Source organism: Physeter macrocephalus, chromosome 2 (genome assembly GCF_002837175.3).
Source record: "Physeter macrocephalus isolate SW-GA chromosome 2, ASM283717v5, whole genome shotgun sequence".
NCBI lineage: Eukaryota > Metazoa > Chordata > Mammalia > Artiodactyla > Physeteridae > Physeter > Physeter macrocephalus.
Genome location: NC_041215.1, coordinates 72,071,336 through 72,090,028, shown reverse-complemented (window position 1 = coordinate 72,090,028; position 18,693 = coordinate 72,071,336). Strand labels below are relative to the sequence as shown.

The 18,693-nt window shown below is 34.6% G+C and overlaps 1 protein-coding gene across 1 annotated transcript in view; it reads left to right on the top strand.

Annotated features, from left to right (window-relative positions):
• Window positions 1-18,693, top strand: part of SCN9A (sodium voltage-gated channel alpha subunit 9) — a 157,904-nt gene that overhangs the window by 111,872 nt on the left and 27,339 nt on the right. The window contains exons 18-19 of the mRNA XM_024122208.2: window positions 9,002-9,122; window positions 18,475-18,629. Coding sequence (XP_023977976.1) covers window positions 9,002-9,122; window positions 18,475-18,629 — 276 coding nt within the window. The remainder of the gene's footprint in view (window positions 1-9,001; window positions 9,123-18,474; window positions 18,630-18,693) is intronic.

Sequence of the window (18,693 nt, the reverse complement as noted above, 5' to 3'; positions counted from 1 at the left end):
TTATTTCTAAATCTATGTTGAATGATACTTAATCTTATTACTTTGTTTCAAATATATTGCTTTGCGTTGAGCATATAGCATGCATTGTCAAATATAACTAATTTCTACTTACAGGTATGTGACTTTAAACATTTCAAATCAGTTGATTAAACTGTTCCATCATGCTGCATTTACAGACTTCAGTACCTGACCTTCTTACTTCTCACAGGGGTAAAAACAAACTGGATCCATCAAGGATGCAGCTCTGTGCTTTTAACCAGGCACAGACATATGTGACCACTTTTACGCAGGTTACCTAAAAAAAAAAATCATACATATGTATATGATATTTTTTTTCAGTGTCATGCATGCTGTTCAGCTACAAAATCTCTCTGCCTGACCCATTGCAAGAAAGTTAAAACATATACAATTTTTCCATAGATAAATTGACATCACAGCATGTCACTGGGGCAATTCCATCGTTTTTTGTTACTCTCTTGCTTAATTCCTTGATACATCTCTCATGTCCTTAGGTGATTTCAAGTGCATGATCTATAAATTTTATTGGCTGGATTATAAAAGTTAGTATGTAACAGAAGCCAGTGAAGCAGCATTTAATTTAAAAACCTCTATCAACTTCCCCTCCTAATTTAAGCTATACAGTTGACCCTTGAACAACAGGGGTTTGAACTGCGTGGTTCCACGAATACTGGGATTTTTTCAGTAGTAAAGAATACAGTACTACACGATCTGTGGTTGGTTGAATCCACGGATGTGGAACAGAGGGTTCTAGGAACGGTGAGTGCGGAGGGCTGACTACGAGTTATAATCGGATTTTAGACCTCACGGAGGGTCGTGCCCTGACCCCCATGATGTTCAAGGGTCACCTGTATATGTATAGGTGTATGTCATACTAAATTGTCAGGTTTATTGCAATGAGAGTAGAGTTTTAATATTCTCACCATAATAAAAACAAGGAAATTGTAATTATGTGAGGTGAAGGATGTATTAACTAACCTTATTGTGGTAAACATTTCACAATATATACATGTATCTAATTATCACATTGTTTACCTTAAACTTACACAATGCTGTATGTCAATTACATCTCAGTAAAGCTGGGGAAAAAAATAAAAATTGTCACATTCAAATTCAGTAAATTAAAACTCAAGAAATAATTTTTGTGGGAGAAATATTTCAGGCATAAACATAAAATTCTTGTAACAGGAAAGGACCTTTCTAGTGTTAGTCGTTTATTCACAGGTAAGGAAATTGAGACTCATACAGTTTCTGAGTACACATTGTAGAAAGTTGGAGACAGAGCCAAAGTACCCAGCTTCTAGGCCAGACTTTGAGTATGTTTTGAAATTATTTTAAGCACAATGATAACTAGGACTTTATTTCTTTAATTAATTCAGTAATATTTGATTTTTATTTGGCAGTATATAAAATGTATCAATTAATAATTTACTGGGCTCTGCCTATGAAGGAATGAGTTGTAAATGCCTGAAATGATTAATTTGATTCCAGAAGCAGATTTACACACTGATGAGAATAAGTTTCTGATTATGTACATTTGGCCCTCTGTATCCATGTGTCCTGCATGAGCAGTTTCAACTAATCGGGATTGAAAATATTCGGGGAAAAAAATTCCAGAAAGTTCCAAAAACCACAACATGAATTTGCTGCACACCCGCAACTATTTACATGCATTTACATTCTATTTACAACTATTTACATAGCAGTCACATCGTATTAGGTATTATGAGTAGTCTAGAGATGATTTAAAGTATAAGGGAAAATGGAAGGATGTGCATATGCTATATGCAAATACTACACCTTTTTATATAAGCGACTTGAGCATTTGCAGATTTTGGTATCTGCTGGGGCCCTGCAGCCAACCTCCCAGGATACCGAGGGATGACTGAATATATTTCATGAGGAGATAGATATACATGTAGCCTCAAGAAAGATAAGAGGTTTAAATGGAACATATTATGAAGTGAACACTAAACCTGTCAATAAGACATGAAACACTTTCCCTAAAATTAGAAAGATTAATATGGATTGCTGTATCTGGCTAACACGTATAAAAGAAATATACTACTCAGATATAATATCTTGTTTTAATTTTAGTATAACCTGTTGAATGAATGAACTCTAAAATTCCTTGGAAGGAAAAAAATCCACATTAATAAGAATCTCGGCTTTTTTATATTTAATGCAGTTCATATTTTCAATTTCTCTGTCATTGTTAGGATGTTTGTATTATTGTTTTCCATTTGCAATGATGAAAGCAAAACTCTATCCTAAAATTGATACACTCTAGGAATAGTAATGATAGGAGTTTCAAATTTAAAAAGAAACATATAATTGTTCTAGTTTACTTGCAGTTAATCTTAAAGGTGCTCCTAGGTAAAAGACATATTTTTCTATTTCACATTGATGGTGATTTACAGGCAATATTTTAGAGAACCATTTTATTCCAAAATGCAGTAAATTTCCTTCCCCTAGAACCTAAGTAAAAATGTACACATATACAATAGTATCTATATATGTACAGCTAAAACACAATTTTTGAGAAAACTGTTTCTAGAAATATATATGTGTGTGTATGTGTGTGTGTGCTTAATTCCTAAATTATTATTACTTTTTTTTTTTTTTTTTTTTTTTAACCAAACTTCTGGTAGAAAACATGAGGTACATATTAAGGAGTGGTCATTCTCCAGATAAACAAAAATTCAGTTGCAAAAAATTGACTTTAAATACAATACTTTTCTTTGGCAGAAGCTACCTACATAAAGGTTAGGAAAAATATATTTTATCTATGCCAAATTTTATTTTACATTGTGTCTGCAGTATTAGAAGCCCAGGTATTTAAAAACTATTGGAATCGTTCCAATTGGAATTGTTCCAATTGGAATTTCTTTCCTTGTCCTTCCTCATTATGGGTTGTTTTAGGGAATAGCATTAATCATTCAGATGTACAGGTAGTTTGTTTTTTGTCATTTCCTTTTTTATTATAAATAATATTTAGTGACCTTGAGTCATAGAGTATATGCTTTTACCTCACATTTTGCTGTCATGTTTGCTTGTGTTCCAATGCATATTTACCTACTTGGCGTTTCCTAGCAGGCCTCAAAAATAGAACTGTTTAAGTGTTCATTCCTGAAGTTTTTAAGGTATTCTTTCTGATTTGACCCACTGTATTCCAGCTATTTAAATAACTATTCTCTGCAAATAGCAGTTCTGTGTTAGTGCACAAAGCCTTTGAATACCAGTGGTTGCTTTACCTTTCAAGACCTTACTGGTGAATGCCATTTGCCTTTCCATTAGAAAGAAGTTGATGATACTGTAGGATCTGGCTGAGCTATAGCCGGTCGGATCTTATATGGCCAAACTTTGCTGCATTTGTTTGTTTGTTTTCATATGCAAGATCTTGATCTTGATCTTTCAGTCCCGTAAATTGTCCTGTTATTGAATAGAGAGTACCCTAGGTAGAAGATTCTGGGAAAACTAGGAACTTTCAGTAAACTATTTGCTTTATTTTGAATTTCCCTGGCAGTGACTGCGATTTGACCTCATTATTTCTCCATCAACTAATACTATAAACCATTTGACCCTGTGATGGAATTGTTAAGTAGATTTCCTGCTGAATGAACAACTGTTCCCCAAAAGCCTACACAGCTTCTCTAGTAGCAATAAACAAAACGCTAGGAAAGGAAAAACTCCATTTTCTTGTCCTTTATATGAAAAAGTGCTGGAGTTTTAGTTGCCCATAAAGTGAGAAAAGAATTTACTGTAACTAGTAAATAAACTATTTACTGCTAACTTAAATGGAAGTGAAATGAAAATCTAGATCACAGAGAGGAAAAAAACATTTAATTTTCCATTGATGAAGTGTATCTGGAGTACTTTTTAACTTTGGGCATTGATTTTTTTTTTTTTTTTTTTTTTTTCGGCTGTGCCGCACAGCATATGGGGTCTTAGTTCCCCCACCAGGGGTCAAACCTGCATCCTCTGCCTTGCCTCCCACCCTCCCTATCCCACCCCTCTAGGTGGTCACAAAGCACGGTCTCCCTGTGCTATGCGGCTGCTTACCACTAGCTATCTATTTTACATTTGGTAGTATATATAGGTCCATGCCACTCTTTCACTTTGTCCCAGATTACCCTTACCCCTCCCCGTGTCCTCAAGTCCATTCTCTATGTCTGCGTCTTTATTCCTGTCCTGCCCCTATGTTCTTCTTAACCACTTTTTTTTTTTCTTAGATTCCATATATACGTGTTAGCATATGGTATTTGCCTTTTAAAAATAATTTTGAGAGAAAGCAGAATTCCAGAGAGACCGGAAAAGGATTTGAGGGACTTTGAGGGGCCCAGAAGCTAAATCATGTAAAGAAACTAATATCATTACTCTCAAAAAAAAAAAAAAAAAACAAACCCACAAATGGTAATACCATGGGTAATCTTTAGTTTTAAAAGGCTGAAAGGGGTAGTGTTTGCATTTCTTCAGAAGGCAAAAAAAGAGCCTAACAATTGCAAGGGAGAGGAAAGCATATTTTGGCTGTAAAATTCAAGTTATCCCATAATAGAATGGTTAACTTGGAAAAACATTGGACTTCTCTCACAAAGCATAGTAGCTATCTGTGGAATTCCTCTGTAAATGTTCTTTGATCCTTTATTCTAAACTTTACCATTTTACTCCTCATTATAGATTCAGAACCCTCATTATAGATATCAATTGTAAAATTAGGCTATAAAATTAAAAGATGGGTGATATTGATTTGAATCTAATAAAAGTCTTTCTTGTTTATTGACATACAGTAGAGCTTAGTGTATCACTAATGTCTCCCATAATTTTTCTGCCCTTATATGCCCATCCCTTCCTTTTGATTTGCTTCTTTCAATCTTCTTGCTGTCCTTTGGGTTTTTTTGTTTGGACGTTCAGGTGAAATAACTATTCTAGACTCTGCTACTCAAAGAATACCTTTCTTGTGTTGTGTGAAGCAAACAGCCTTATAGCACGTACTTTAAACATGACATCTTTGGGATGTTTTCAACACCAACCATCCTCTTTGAATAAGGCTTTTGTTGAGTTCTGTGTTTTCTACAGTGCTGCTATATGTTGATAGTGTTTTTGATTTTGAGTGCCAGATTGTCAAGTTATTAGACAATTCTACTTCATACCTCTCGAAATAAATGACCAACTAGCATTAACCACCATCCATACTAGCATCAAATAGGCCTACGATGAGATCGCCTATTTCAGGAAATGACAGTAACAAATTTGTAAGTGACCAGCCTAGGGCAGTTTTTCATATGACACCTATATTTAACAGAGTTTCTACTTATATGCAGTGTTGTAGAAAACACACCTTCAAGACAAAAGGAGATCCATGAAGAATAATTAAGCTTTAATTTGATCATATTTTCAATAGTGAAATAGCTACATAAGTTTATAATCAAGAGTAGGATGTTTCAAAACTACTTCAGTGTTTTATGGATGCTCATTGAAGAATATAAAAAGACATGTCAAAAAGTACATATATATATAGTATAGTAATTACTTAAAGGAAATAGAATCAGGGCAAGAGTGGAGGGGACTTGTATTTTTCATCACATGCTATTATTGTACATTTGAAATTTTTGAATCAAGTGTATAGGTTTTATTTAAAGGAAAGAAAGAAAAAAATTAGAAAGTACCTACAGTCCATACCATATTATTTAATAAAAAGGCAGGAATGCTACTATAGCATATTTCCTATTCTATACTATACTAGTGAGTCTACCTTTATGGTCCTATTTTTACACTTATTTCTATTTATATGTAGACCACCAAAGATTAAAAATTATCTTTGTTGACAAGCAAAGAAGTAATAGACAAAAAGTGTATTTCACATTTTACTAAAAATAAAATCGACGTGAAATTTTAAAATGACCTATTTATAAAACCAGAAGGGAACTTTTTCATACTAAAGTATTTATTTCACTGCTCTTAGTATAGTATAATTATTCTTCCATTTCCAAAATCACCAGAAAACTAAATAGTAAATAATTGAGTATACAGAAATGAAAATAATCATATAATTAATTATATAAAATGATACAAATGATTGACTTGATCTTCACTGTATACTAAACAAGAATAAAAGAAGATTCAGTAGTTCAATCTAGCAATGCCTACTATGAGATTTAAAAGAACTTACCTTCAAAAGAAAACCTTTGTAGTAGATGTTAGCCTTTCTATTTAAAAATATCCTTTTTGGACCCTGTTAAAGAAACTTCTGCTTTAGTAGGTATGAAGTTTAAAAGCTGAATAGATTAAAACTAAACTGTCTATATTATAGCTAGGACATGCCAATAAATATTTAACATTATATACAGTACTGAAATAGCTACTTGTGAATACTTAATGCATTCCCAGGAAAACATTGAATTCCTAAAAAGATTCTAAACATTGAATTTGGCTTGTGATACAAATTATAGTTCATATTAAATATTTTGATAATTTCTGTTACAATGAGGAATAATTTTGAATAACTGTCATTTATGATGTAAAATCCGAGCCAAACTCCGAATTTAATTGACAAAAAATTGCCATAAAAGTTATGGGGGGGAAAGGCTTCAATGGCAAGAATACACGTCATAAAATCATCTTAATTTTTACTTATAAATTAACTTGGCATAAATTAACTTGACTTAAGTCTGCTTTGTTAAAAAAGAATTTTTGCGGTACACGGGCCTCTTAATGTTGTGGCCTCTCCCGTTGCGGGGCACAGGCTCCGGACGCGCAGACTCAGCGGCCATGGCTCACGGGCCTAGCCACTCCGCTGTATGTGGGATCTTCCCGGACTGGGGCACGAACCCGCGTCCCCTGCATCGGCAGGTGAACTCTCAACCACTGCACCACCATGGAAGCCCTGTTAATGCTCTTTTAAAGAGTGAGAAAACCAAATGTTGAGGTTGAAGATGCTTTCATTAATTTAACATACGTCAGGGTTCTGCAGATTTGAAACATTTTATTTAAAAGTTGTTACAAGGTGAGAGAAAATCATTATAACTAAATCCTAGTTGTCAGTATTTTGGCTAATAGCAGGGAGGAGCTTTGTATTCTATCAGCTATTTCACCCACTGCTTTTCCTCAAAGTCCAAGCCAATAACGTTTTTTTCAGCATGGAAATGTTTGGTCTCATCTCCATAGAATCATAGTGCCTTGTCCTTCAATTCCCTAGTGACAGTTCACTTGCAACTGAAAGGTCAAGAATTGAGGACATCAAATAATTGTAGTCTTTTAGATATGGTACTTAAAATGGGTTTTTGTGGTAATTGGCACAATAGGACGTATTAATAATTATAAGTTTCCGCATTGTTTCCTGGACTAATATATATTTTAAAACCTTAAGTCTTACAGGATATTGTCTTATAATTAGTTTGTATTTGCTTTATTTTAAAGTAATTTTAGATCAATTCAGTTTAAATAACCTGCTTCTTAAGTGAAATTTCATATTGATACTGTTAATAACATAATATTTTAAAACTCCTCGACTATGTGGGAATAATACTTCTATGCCAATGTAGATTAGAAGTATTAATTTAATAGAGTGTTCATAATTCTTTACCTCAGTTATACAAACCACTTTGCTTACATCATTCCTTATGTTCAATTCTTATCAACGCCTTTTTTACTGATATTGAATACTGTGTGATAATAATAGCACTGAGAATATAATGTGGTACCCATAAAGTATACTTTTAGCTTCCAAAGTCATTCTCTAAAAGTTAATATTTTAGTTTGGGCCTATGATCTTAATGCAAATCAATAGATTGAAGAATCAATTTAAATGAAATAAGTATTTCCTCATTTTTAGCACTTACATTTGTTTGAATTATTCTTTAAAAAAACAAGTAAAGCTGTAATCTTATTAAGAGAAGTACATGCTATAATAACTAGTAGTTTTCAATATTCACATGTCGTTTAGCAAATGAGAATGAAAATTGAACTCTTCCATTGATGTGCTGCTCTACCCCTTATAAAATAATATTAGGAAAATTTGACACAGTTTTGCTACAATTGCTGTATGTATTTTATCTAAAACTTTCTGTGTATGTGTATGTGTGTAAACATCATGTTTGATCACAAAGTTCTGGGTGGGAAAAATTTGTGTTATGATCAGTTTTATGATCATAATGACAATGAGTTCATTCCTCTCATGTGTTGGTCTGCCATGTTCAATTTCATGGAATCTTTGTTTCAGAGTTTGCATGTGGTGCTCACTTTAGTAGCCACTATCTCTTGACATTATAAATAATATTTATGATCTCTTCTACTGTATCCTGAAATTCTATCACTGAAATAGGTGGTATTGGATAAGATAATTGCTATGGTCTTTGACATTTTGATTCCAATACAGTATTTAACTTTTTTTGTTTTGATGAAAGGCCTTCTATCTATATCATCCTGATACATGTTCTCAAATCCAAGCATTAATAGAAAAAATATGTTTGGATTTCATTTTACACTGATTTTATTCTTTTTAAAAATTTTAAGTACCAACAAGCTTTTTCTGCCAGTTGTCAGATCTGACCTTTCAATTATCAGGTGTTGGCAATTTGGCACTTGTATATTATTTCCATCAGAGTCTTGGTTGTTCTAAAATAGTAATTATTGGTGTATACAAATTTATATTAAACATAAAACAAAATAAAAATGTGGCCAATACTTTGCAGATGTTATAGTTTACATAAAAATATTACCTTAAGACTAATTCTGTCCATAACTTGTTAGCATACTAAAAATAAGGAAATGTATTTTTCACAGGATGTGTAGATAGAAAGATCAAGCACAGATGCACTGTAAGGTGACCTGACCTCAATGTATGTTTATATGTTTTTATGGCCATCATACTGTTAATCTTTTTTCATAACACTTTGCATGACTCTGATTATCAAATATGGTTTTAATGCAAGATTTGAATGAACCCTAAATGAACTCTCTGGTGGGGTGGTGAATTTCTTTTTAGAGGCTGAATGGATCGAGTTCCTCTGAGTGCAGCACAGTTGATAACCCTGTGCCAGGAGAAGGAGAGGAAGCAGAGGCTGAGCCTGTAAATTCAGATGAGCCAGAGGCCTGTTTTACAGATGGTAAGAGAAAAATTGAGACCTCAGTTAGCAGCCATTTATTAGTGTTTTGGCTTTGGTCTTAAAACCTAATACTTACTGGGGGCTGTTGAGTAAAAAGTCAGAAGACTCTATTCCATGCTGATTCAGTCATGGCTCTGTGACTAAGGGCAAGTTGCTGGAGCTTTCTAAGCTTCAGTTTCCACACTTATGATATGCTACTAACAGTAATTTATGACGATGACGGTGTTATAATACATAGCACTCTACTTACTGAAAGATGTTCATATTCTCCTTTAGATCCTTAATTCATGTTCCCAGATCCATGGAACCAGTAAACAAATTAATGGGATAGATGTTACTGTTGTCCTTTTCATCAAAAGCTGAAGCTACTCTGTCAGGAAACCATTTGATACAGTTGACCATAGTCTGTCTCAAAATTCTTCCTTCCCTTGGTTTCAGAGGCCACACTCTATTTTTGTTCTTCTTTTACATCACTGAGAATTCTGAGTTTCTTCCCGTTTCTTTTAGTGACTATTTTTTATGCACAAACCTTAAATAATGACATTTCCCCACATTTTGATGCTTGGTTATCTACTTTTCTTATTCTCTAGCCCTAAGCGGTTTCATCCATGTCTGTGGTGTAAGCAGCCATTTCTGTGTTGTTGCTCTTAAATCTTTATCTTTACCTCTGACTTCATTCAAGTTCCAGATCTGCCTACAGCTCCCCGTTGCTCATCTCCGTCTGTTGTCTTTAAACAACAGTTGAATAAGTTCAAAACAAACTTCAGTGGGGTTTCCACATGTAATCTACAGCTTCCTCCAGTCTCTATCACATTTAGTGACATCATGATCTATCTTGCCTCTCAAGCTAGACTTTAAGTCAGTCCTAACCTCTCCCTTTCTAGCCACAGGTTGATCACAAAACACACAAGTTGATCAGAAACTCTGGAGATAGGGTCCGAGTCCTTCAAGGGATTCTGATGCACACTAAAATTTGAGAACCATTGGTAGGATAAAACCTGAAGTCCTTAACTTGGCATGTAAGGCCCTTTACATTTGGCCTCAGTCTCTTATTTTATAACAGTGCCTCTTTTCATTCCTTTTCACTTTCTATCTTACTGAACTTCTTACTACTCCTGTAATTTTTCAGGAATTTTATTCAAAGCAGTAACTTTGAACTTGACTTGGGAAAGTATGCAGTTTTCTAAGCAAGTATTGTATCATCTAAGTAAAAACGCAAACCTAGAGTAGGGTTGCAATGTAATACAATAATTTATTGTACAAGCTTCGGAGCATGATAAATATGAGTTCTAATTGGCCTACTGCTAACTCTTTATGAGATCTTGAGCACATTTTAGTCTTGTACCTCAGACGCCTCATCTGTAAAATGGGTACATTTTACATCCATATCATAGGGATGTTGAGGAGATTAAATGAGATAGCATTAATAAATTAATTAGCACAGTACTGTCTTTCATCTCCTTCTAGTTTCCTTATTGTTTTTAAAGTATTTTGTTAACAATCTTATCTAGAAGCAATGGGAGCCTTGATGCTAATGACTCACGATCTACTCATGGGCTTAAACTCTCAGCATTTGTGTTTTTTTGTAGAAATCACTGACTCGCTTTCATTCTTCAAGATTTTCTCAACCAGTCTCCTATAACGCTCATGCAGTAAACAAAATGACCGGCAAATAAAGATATCTGCAAACTACAATGGATGCATGAATTCTCTTTAAATAAAAGCCAAATGTCATTTTTTTTGTGTGTGAGAAGCAAAAAAGTGTGACACCCAATTAATAAAAATTTGTGTTAGCTCAAATTAGTACCATAAGCAAAACACATGGAGTTTTCTTTAGAGGTGTTCATATTAAAGGCATTTAAGAATATCATCATGTATTTCAGCATCACGATAAAATTAAATTGATTAGTACCATGTAAACTTAAATTTGTACAGATGCTACCAAGATTTCTTCCACACATTTTATGAATGACCCTGACTTAAAATTCTAGGATAACCAGAAAGAAGTTGGGCTTATCAAACAAATTATGGCTCTATATCAGAAAAGGGCTTTAGGAAAACTTAAACCCTCTGCAGAAAGTATTAATGCTAAGCTATTTCAGACTGTAGGTGCTATCTTACTGAGATCAAACTTTACAAAAGCTATTTTAATGCTATAAAACACCAATGAGAATACTTATATAATGACTTTGAGATTATTCATAACTTCTAATTTGAGTCTAGTATATAAGAGATATTATAGAAACACATTTTCAGTGAATTGTGGTCTTGATCACTGAAAATTTACTGAGAACCAAAGGTTCAGTTGTACAAGATGAATGCATTCTGGAAATCTAATAGACAACAATATGAGTATAGTTAACAATACCGTGTTGTGTACTTGAAATTTGCTGAGAGTAGATCTTAAATGTTCTCAACCCACCCAAAAAGAAGAAATTGGTAACTAAGTGAGGTGATGGCAATTTAATTAACTTGATTGTGGTGATTATTTCACAGTATAAACCTATATCAAATCATCAAGTTGTACACCTTAAATATATACAATTTTTAATTGTCAATTATACCTCAGTAAAGCTGGAGAAAAAGGGCAAAAGAGGAGAAGAATAGGCAAAATCAGTTTACAAAGATAGAAGTCAGACCAGTAGTTACCTTTAGGGGGTACAGATTGGGAAAGTGCATGAGGGTGATTTCTGGGTGCTTGGAAATGTTATCTCATGACCTACATGGCTGTTACATGAGAATATCAATCTATATACTTAAAATATGTATAGTATACTGTAGGTATGTTCTCAATAAAAATTTAAATAAACAGATAAATATATTTTTTTTAAATGACAAGAAAATCTACTAGCAAACACACATCTCTGAGTCATATCACTTTGAGCAGCTGTGCTGCACTCGAGACTTTATACTTACCGGACCTGCTGGGCTAAGAGGCTCAGCCTGATAAATTAAACAGGGCAACCAATTTTCTGAGCCCTTCAACCCTTTATCCACTTAATCATTCTTTTATCCAATCAACAAATAATCATTAAATACCTTCTGTCTGCCAGGCCCAGACCTGAGCACTAGACAGAGATAGAGCAGGGAAAAAAAACAATGTTTCTTTCCCAAATAAATATATAAATATTTAGTAGGTCCGGTAAGTGATACATGCTATGGAGAAGTAAAGTGAAAATGGGAATACTAAGATTGACGGGTAGAAGCCTACTCTCATACAAATAGAGTGGTCAGAGAAGGCCTTTCTAAAAAGATAACATTTGATCAGAGACCTGAAGAAGATTGAAGTGGACAATGCAAATATAGGAAGGAAGAGTATTTTAAGCAGAGTAATGAAGGCACATGCCCTGAAGTGACGATATGCACATTTGAAAACAAAATCAAGAGGCCGGTATGAGTAGAACAGATTGAGAAGTGGAAAGGGTGGTAGAAGTTGAGGTTAGAGACACAGTAGAGGCCAGATCTCAAGAGCACTGAAAAACATAAGAATCTCATTTAGAAATCTCACAAAATGCCATCTTAAGAGCAGATAGGTGGATAGCAAGGGCAGAAGCTGGGAAACCTCTTGGATGTCACTGCGGTAATCCACGTGAGAGATGATGGGAGTGTAGACTACTGTGGGAGTATTGGGGATGGTGAGAGTATGAGATTCTGAGTATATTTTCAAGTTAAAGCTGAAGGGATTTGCTGGTGGATTAGATGTTGGGTGTTAAAGCTTTCTTCTCTTTAGAAGAGTCAAAGATGACACCAAGCTTGGGGCCTCAAGAAACTGGAAATATATGGTTTCCACATGAAGAGTTCAAAATGAGTGGGCTTGACAGGATGGAAAATTGGGAACTTGTTTACTCATAGTGGAAATGACCCTTACCAAGTCGTGATTGGTTGACAAGTGTTGCGCTAGAACCAGTGCCAATTTAGAGCAGCATTTGGCCTCTAGAGGTTTTTGTTACCTGAAAGGCAGCAGAAAAATCAAAGGAAGTGGGAGAGTTAAATCAGAATAGTTGTGTTTCAGTGAAGACGAACGCTAAAATGATTTTGTTGTTCATAGCCTCACATCCATTGATCCTTTTTAACTTCATAACTATCACTTTATTCATTTGCATCTTGTTCCTCTTCACCTTTTTCTCCCCCTCTTATTCTGTGTTTTTCCTTAGTTCTGTTTCATTAGCTTTATAATTCAAGACTTCAGGTACCTTCCCCAGATCTGGTACTGTTCTTCACTATCCTTAATTCTACATGTCTTTGCAATCTATATAATTATGAACATCACATGACTGATTCTGCTTGGTTTTATATTATACTCCTTTTGGATTATACAATTAGTAACTCACAAAATCAAGATTAGGGTGTGAGAAGGATACACTCTTTTCCTTAAAATAATGTATTTTCTATTAATTTAGTAGGAGGAGCTAACTCAACTTTCCCCCAAAATGTTCTGAGTTCCACTTCCTATAAAATAACTAATAACTAATTCTAACTTTAGTAACACAATAACCAACTCCTTTGTGCCTATTTTTGTCTTTTTTGGAAAGAAAATGTGGACAAAAAACTTGTTTTAAAGGATTTAGAAGTTTTTAAGAAGTGTTTAAAAAAAAGATGTTTTCCTAATAAATTTTTTTATTAATTATACTGATCATGCTGTTATATTTTTATTAATGGCTAAACTTGGAAGAGGCCTGTGGTTTCTTTTTTATTTGAAAGCATTAGTTTAACACGATGAAACACAATAGAGATTTTATTTAATGGATCACAAGAGCAAATTAATGAAACCACCCAAAAGAAATAGCATTTACCCATGGGGACCTATTAACATGTTGGAGACGTTCTCTGCTGTATTTACATTTAATTAATAGTCCTTTTAAAAAAGAAGGTGTGATAACGTTGCTAACCAGCAAGGTTGGAAATCTCTTGGGATATGCCTTTGCGTAAAAGCTAGACAGGCAGTAGTCCTATTCTCCTGCCTCAAAATAAGAGAGAAACTCTCTGAGGTGTGATAAATCCTGAGGACAATACTTATGAACCTTCATCTCAGAAAAAAAGTTTACTTACTTTTCTAATTAGAATATATAGTGCCTTTTCCTGCCTCAATCATAAGAATAATATTTCTCTTCAACCTTAAGACCTACAAAAAGAAATCCCAAATAGTAAAATCTTCTTAACCAAAGAGATAACTTTCTCCTATGGTAATTATACTTGATGCACATAGATTCTGTTCTGCACAAGGTCTTTGTTTTTAAAATAAATTCTAAAGTCTCAAGCATTAAGTTAATAAAAAAAATTCCATCTTAAATTTTTCCACTCTATCTGGTGTTTTCTTTTGCCCCGAAAAAGATGATCGGGTGTCAATTTTTGGCCTTACCTTTTACTATTTTTTCATATCATTTTATAAAATATTTTCTTTACTAAATGCATTTGAGATATAAAGTAATTGTTTTAGATACAATGAAGATAAATTCTTTCATATCTGAGGTCATGTAAACTGTAATTAACATTGGATAAATGAAGCCATGTGTATATTTTCCCTTCACCGTGTTGGTTTTTTTTTTTTTTTCTATTTCATCCAAACTTTGTGTAAATTCTAGAATTCACAAAGACATGACCCTTCAGATCATGACTAATGTTTAGATGATTTTAGAACTCTTTTTTGGGGGGGTTATGTCTTTTAAGTCAACTATCCCAGCATATGAATCTGTGTAGAGGATTGTAGTAAGTACTGTGAGCAGAAAGAAAGGGCATAACAGGCACAGTTTAGCCTTCTGGGAACTTAGAAGTTTCCAGAGAGAAAGGACAAGAACACATAAAATTGTTAGCAAAAATGTCAAACTTGGGGGAAAAACATAACTTGCTACATTTCTATAAAACTCGAAATTAAAGTCCTAGGAGATACCTTGTATTAAGGCTCAATGAATTAATTTCGCTACAGAATCGTAAAAGAAGCCATAACAAGACATTGTCCAAAACATGTATTTCATCAAGAGAATTCTAGCTTTGTTGTTTCCGGACAGACAGCTTATGATTATATGAAGTTATTACTTGATAGGCTCAATATTTTTAATGAAATATATTGTTTTATAGACAAGTAAATTATTTTTAGAGTGCCTAACTTGGAAACTTCTAAAACAAGTCTCTAAAAAGTGCTGTTCATTCTTGCTTTCCCACCTTCTACGTTCCCTCCAAACGAAGTTTTTGATCTAAAATTTTTAAGAGAAAAATTCACTGTAGTTCCTCTTTTTAAATTCTTCCTTTTTTTAAAGTAATTTTGATTGTTTATTTTTTAATCAACTTTAATTTTTTTTAAAATTTCAATCATTATCTCTCTGAGCCTCTCTTGGTCGTAGCTGTGTTCACCAGTCCTTCATGAAACTGTTCCCTGACTTTTCTTTTACTGCAGCCTCTTGTACATTTTCCCCACCCCGACTTTGTCACCTCCTTCAGAGTTTTCTCATCTTCCACCTTTCCCAGTGGTGGACAGGTAAATGTTTAACAACCAGTTCTCCAAGAAAAAGAAAGTATGCATACATCCATCAGTTTACCATATATTTTACTGATATAAAGGGTATGTGGTACACAATTTACAGGCAGTAATATAATCAACATCCTTCATTGAACATTCCATATAGCTAATTGGTTCCCACAGAATGCTTTTGTTGAATTTTGCCAAAATTTTGTATTTATAAACAACAGTGGTTGCAACTGATGAACAAGTATAGTTTTAACCTGAAGGTTTGTTGGTATTTTCATTTATGTTAATCAGTAAGGTGAGAGTGAAACAAAAAGGCTGTGTGTCAGAACTTGACTCATTCATCAATGATGTGAACAAATCTTTGCTGAATCAGATAATAGAATTCGAATAATGAAAGAATATTTCCTCAATTTTTTGTGCTATTCACAGTGTAATGGCTACCAATATGGCATACTTTTCCAGTTTTATTTACATTTTCTCCATCACTTTCTTAATTCTACTCTGGAAAATCAACAAACCTGGATTTATAGCATTTGATGACTTTTGTAAAGATTCGCACCATGGCTGATCTCAAACTACTGGTGTGACTTTGCTGCATGTAGAGTTGGGAAGAGATACGTAGTAGCCCAACAGTATAACATAGTCTACCAACCACATAGAATGCTTAAATATATTCAAGAGCATAGATAATAGTAAAATGTAGAGTAATATATTTTTAGAGTAAAATTATTAGAGTAATATATTTTTAGTATTTATTACCTTTTTAAAGTAAGTTATACTTTTAAGTTTATACAATTTAATTTTTGATAACAGCTGCATTTAACAACAGACTAGCAAAATTTCCTGGCAATTTAACCATAAGCTGTCAAGAGCCAGTATGAGTTGGCTCCAGCATACCACTGAATTCTGTCTCTTAATATTTCTGTCCCAGAATGTTCCAGACTTGACCCTTTTCTCTCCTCACCCTAAATACTTTTTAGTGTGTGACCTCAACAACTGTCCTGATCTCAGCTGACACATATGTGCTAATGATTCCTACACATTCTTTTCCAGCCCAGACTTTTCCCCTGAGCTTCAGATTCACACCTCCAAATATCTACAGTATATCTGTATTCAGAGGTTTCACTGGCATCTCAAACTCATTATCACCCCAAGCAGCTCCTGCTCCTGTGGTCTTCATTTCATTACTGACATCCACCCAGTTGTCTGGGCTTCTCCCTTCCTCTTACATCCCATATCCAATCAGTCAGCAAATGTGTTGATTTTACCTGCCAAATATGTCTTGACTCTGTTATTGCTCTAGTTCCTAACCAGAGCTGCCCAAATCTATCCTTCTTGTTGGGGATACTGAACCACACCCTAAATGGTTTTCTAGCTCTGGGTCTTTCTTTGCTCCCCACCCCTCCTCCTTCTCTTCCAACTTATCCTCCACAGTTGCTGGAGACATCTATTTAAATTACAATCTTCCTATGTAATTTTCTGCTTACAACCCTTCACTTACTCCTCGTTAGGATTTAGGATATAGCCAAACTCCTTAAGATAGGAGAAAATGCTTTCCATAATCTGACCAGTTTCTCTACCTTATCTCTCATCCATGCCTTTTCTGTACACTTCGCTTTCATCAAAATTCTGAATTACTTGGAAGTCCTGTACACGGCACATTTTGCTGCCTCTTGGCCTGGAATTCCACTCCACTCTTTTTGGCTAATACTTTGATTCAATTCAGGTCCCACCTCTTCCAGAAAACCTCCTCTGACCTCACTTTCTCAACAAATAAGCCAGGCTAGGTGAATTTCTTCCAAGCTATCAAACATAACCCCAGCATATCTGTCATTTTAGTTGCATTATCCAGTTATAGTCATTTATTTCTATATCTAGCCGCCTAACCAAAAACCAGTAATAGATATCTTGAGGAGAAGAAACTATGTACACAGCCGAGTAAAAAGGTTAATCAATAATGTTTGATGGGGATATGAATGAATTAACCTAAACAACTTTAAATAAAATATTCTTCAGTTGTTTTTTTTTTTTTTTTTGTGGTATGCGGGCCTTCCTCTGCCGCGGCCTCTCCCGTTGCGGAGCACAGGCTCCGGACGCGCAGGCCCAGCGGCCACGGCTCACGGGCCCAGCCGCTCCGCGGCACGTGGGACCCTCCCATACCGGGGCGCGAACCCGGTTCCCCTGCATCGGCAGGCGGACGCGCAACCACCGCGCCACCAGGGAAGCCCTCTTCAGTTTTTTATAGCAGTGTGTTTTACATCTGGGATTCCAAAGTCAGATTTGTTTTTAATTTATAGTACTTGAAACAGTTTCATCTGATTCTTGTAATCGAGATCTGTTTCTTTTGAACTGAATTATAAGACCTTCTACTAATTTTTAAAGTATTACATAGAATACTTTAAAAATTACTCTCCATTTCTCAAAGGGTTTTTTTATAGAGGAGTTGAAGCGGCACCAGACTGTAGACTAAATTCATATCAAGAAAGTCATGAAATACATTTTTGTCTTGAGATTTTAGTTCATGCGTTAACCAATAATTACTTACTGGTCATTGTGTATTAGGATTGCATTAGGCCTGCAATAATAAAAAGAACAATATGTGGTTTAAACACTGTAGAGGAGATTGATGAGAAACTAGGGAAGAACAGAAAACACGAAAACATCCCAAGTTAGAAATTAACTGATACAAGTATTAAGAAAACACCAGGGAGCGTTAAGAGATGAGAAAAGGCAGCATCCAAGTTGAAACTATTTGAAGCTTCAGGTGTAAGTGTGAGAAATTATTTGGTTGTGGAACTATCGTAGGGAGCGCTTTGCATTAAATAATGTATGTTAAGTATTTTATGTATACTGAATATCCAGATTTTACATGCCTGTCTTTCTTGCCAGGTTGTGTGCAGAGGCTCCCATGCTGCCAAGTTAACACAGAATCAGGGAAAGGAAGAATCTGGTGGAACATCAGGAAGACCTGCTATAGGATAGTTGAGCACAGTTGGTTTGAAAGCTTCATTGTTCTCATGATCCTGCTCAGCAGTGGTGCTCTGGTAAGTGATCTGACATCTAAGGCTTAAATCAATTAAGTCTTTTTTTTTTTTTTTTTTTTTTTTT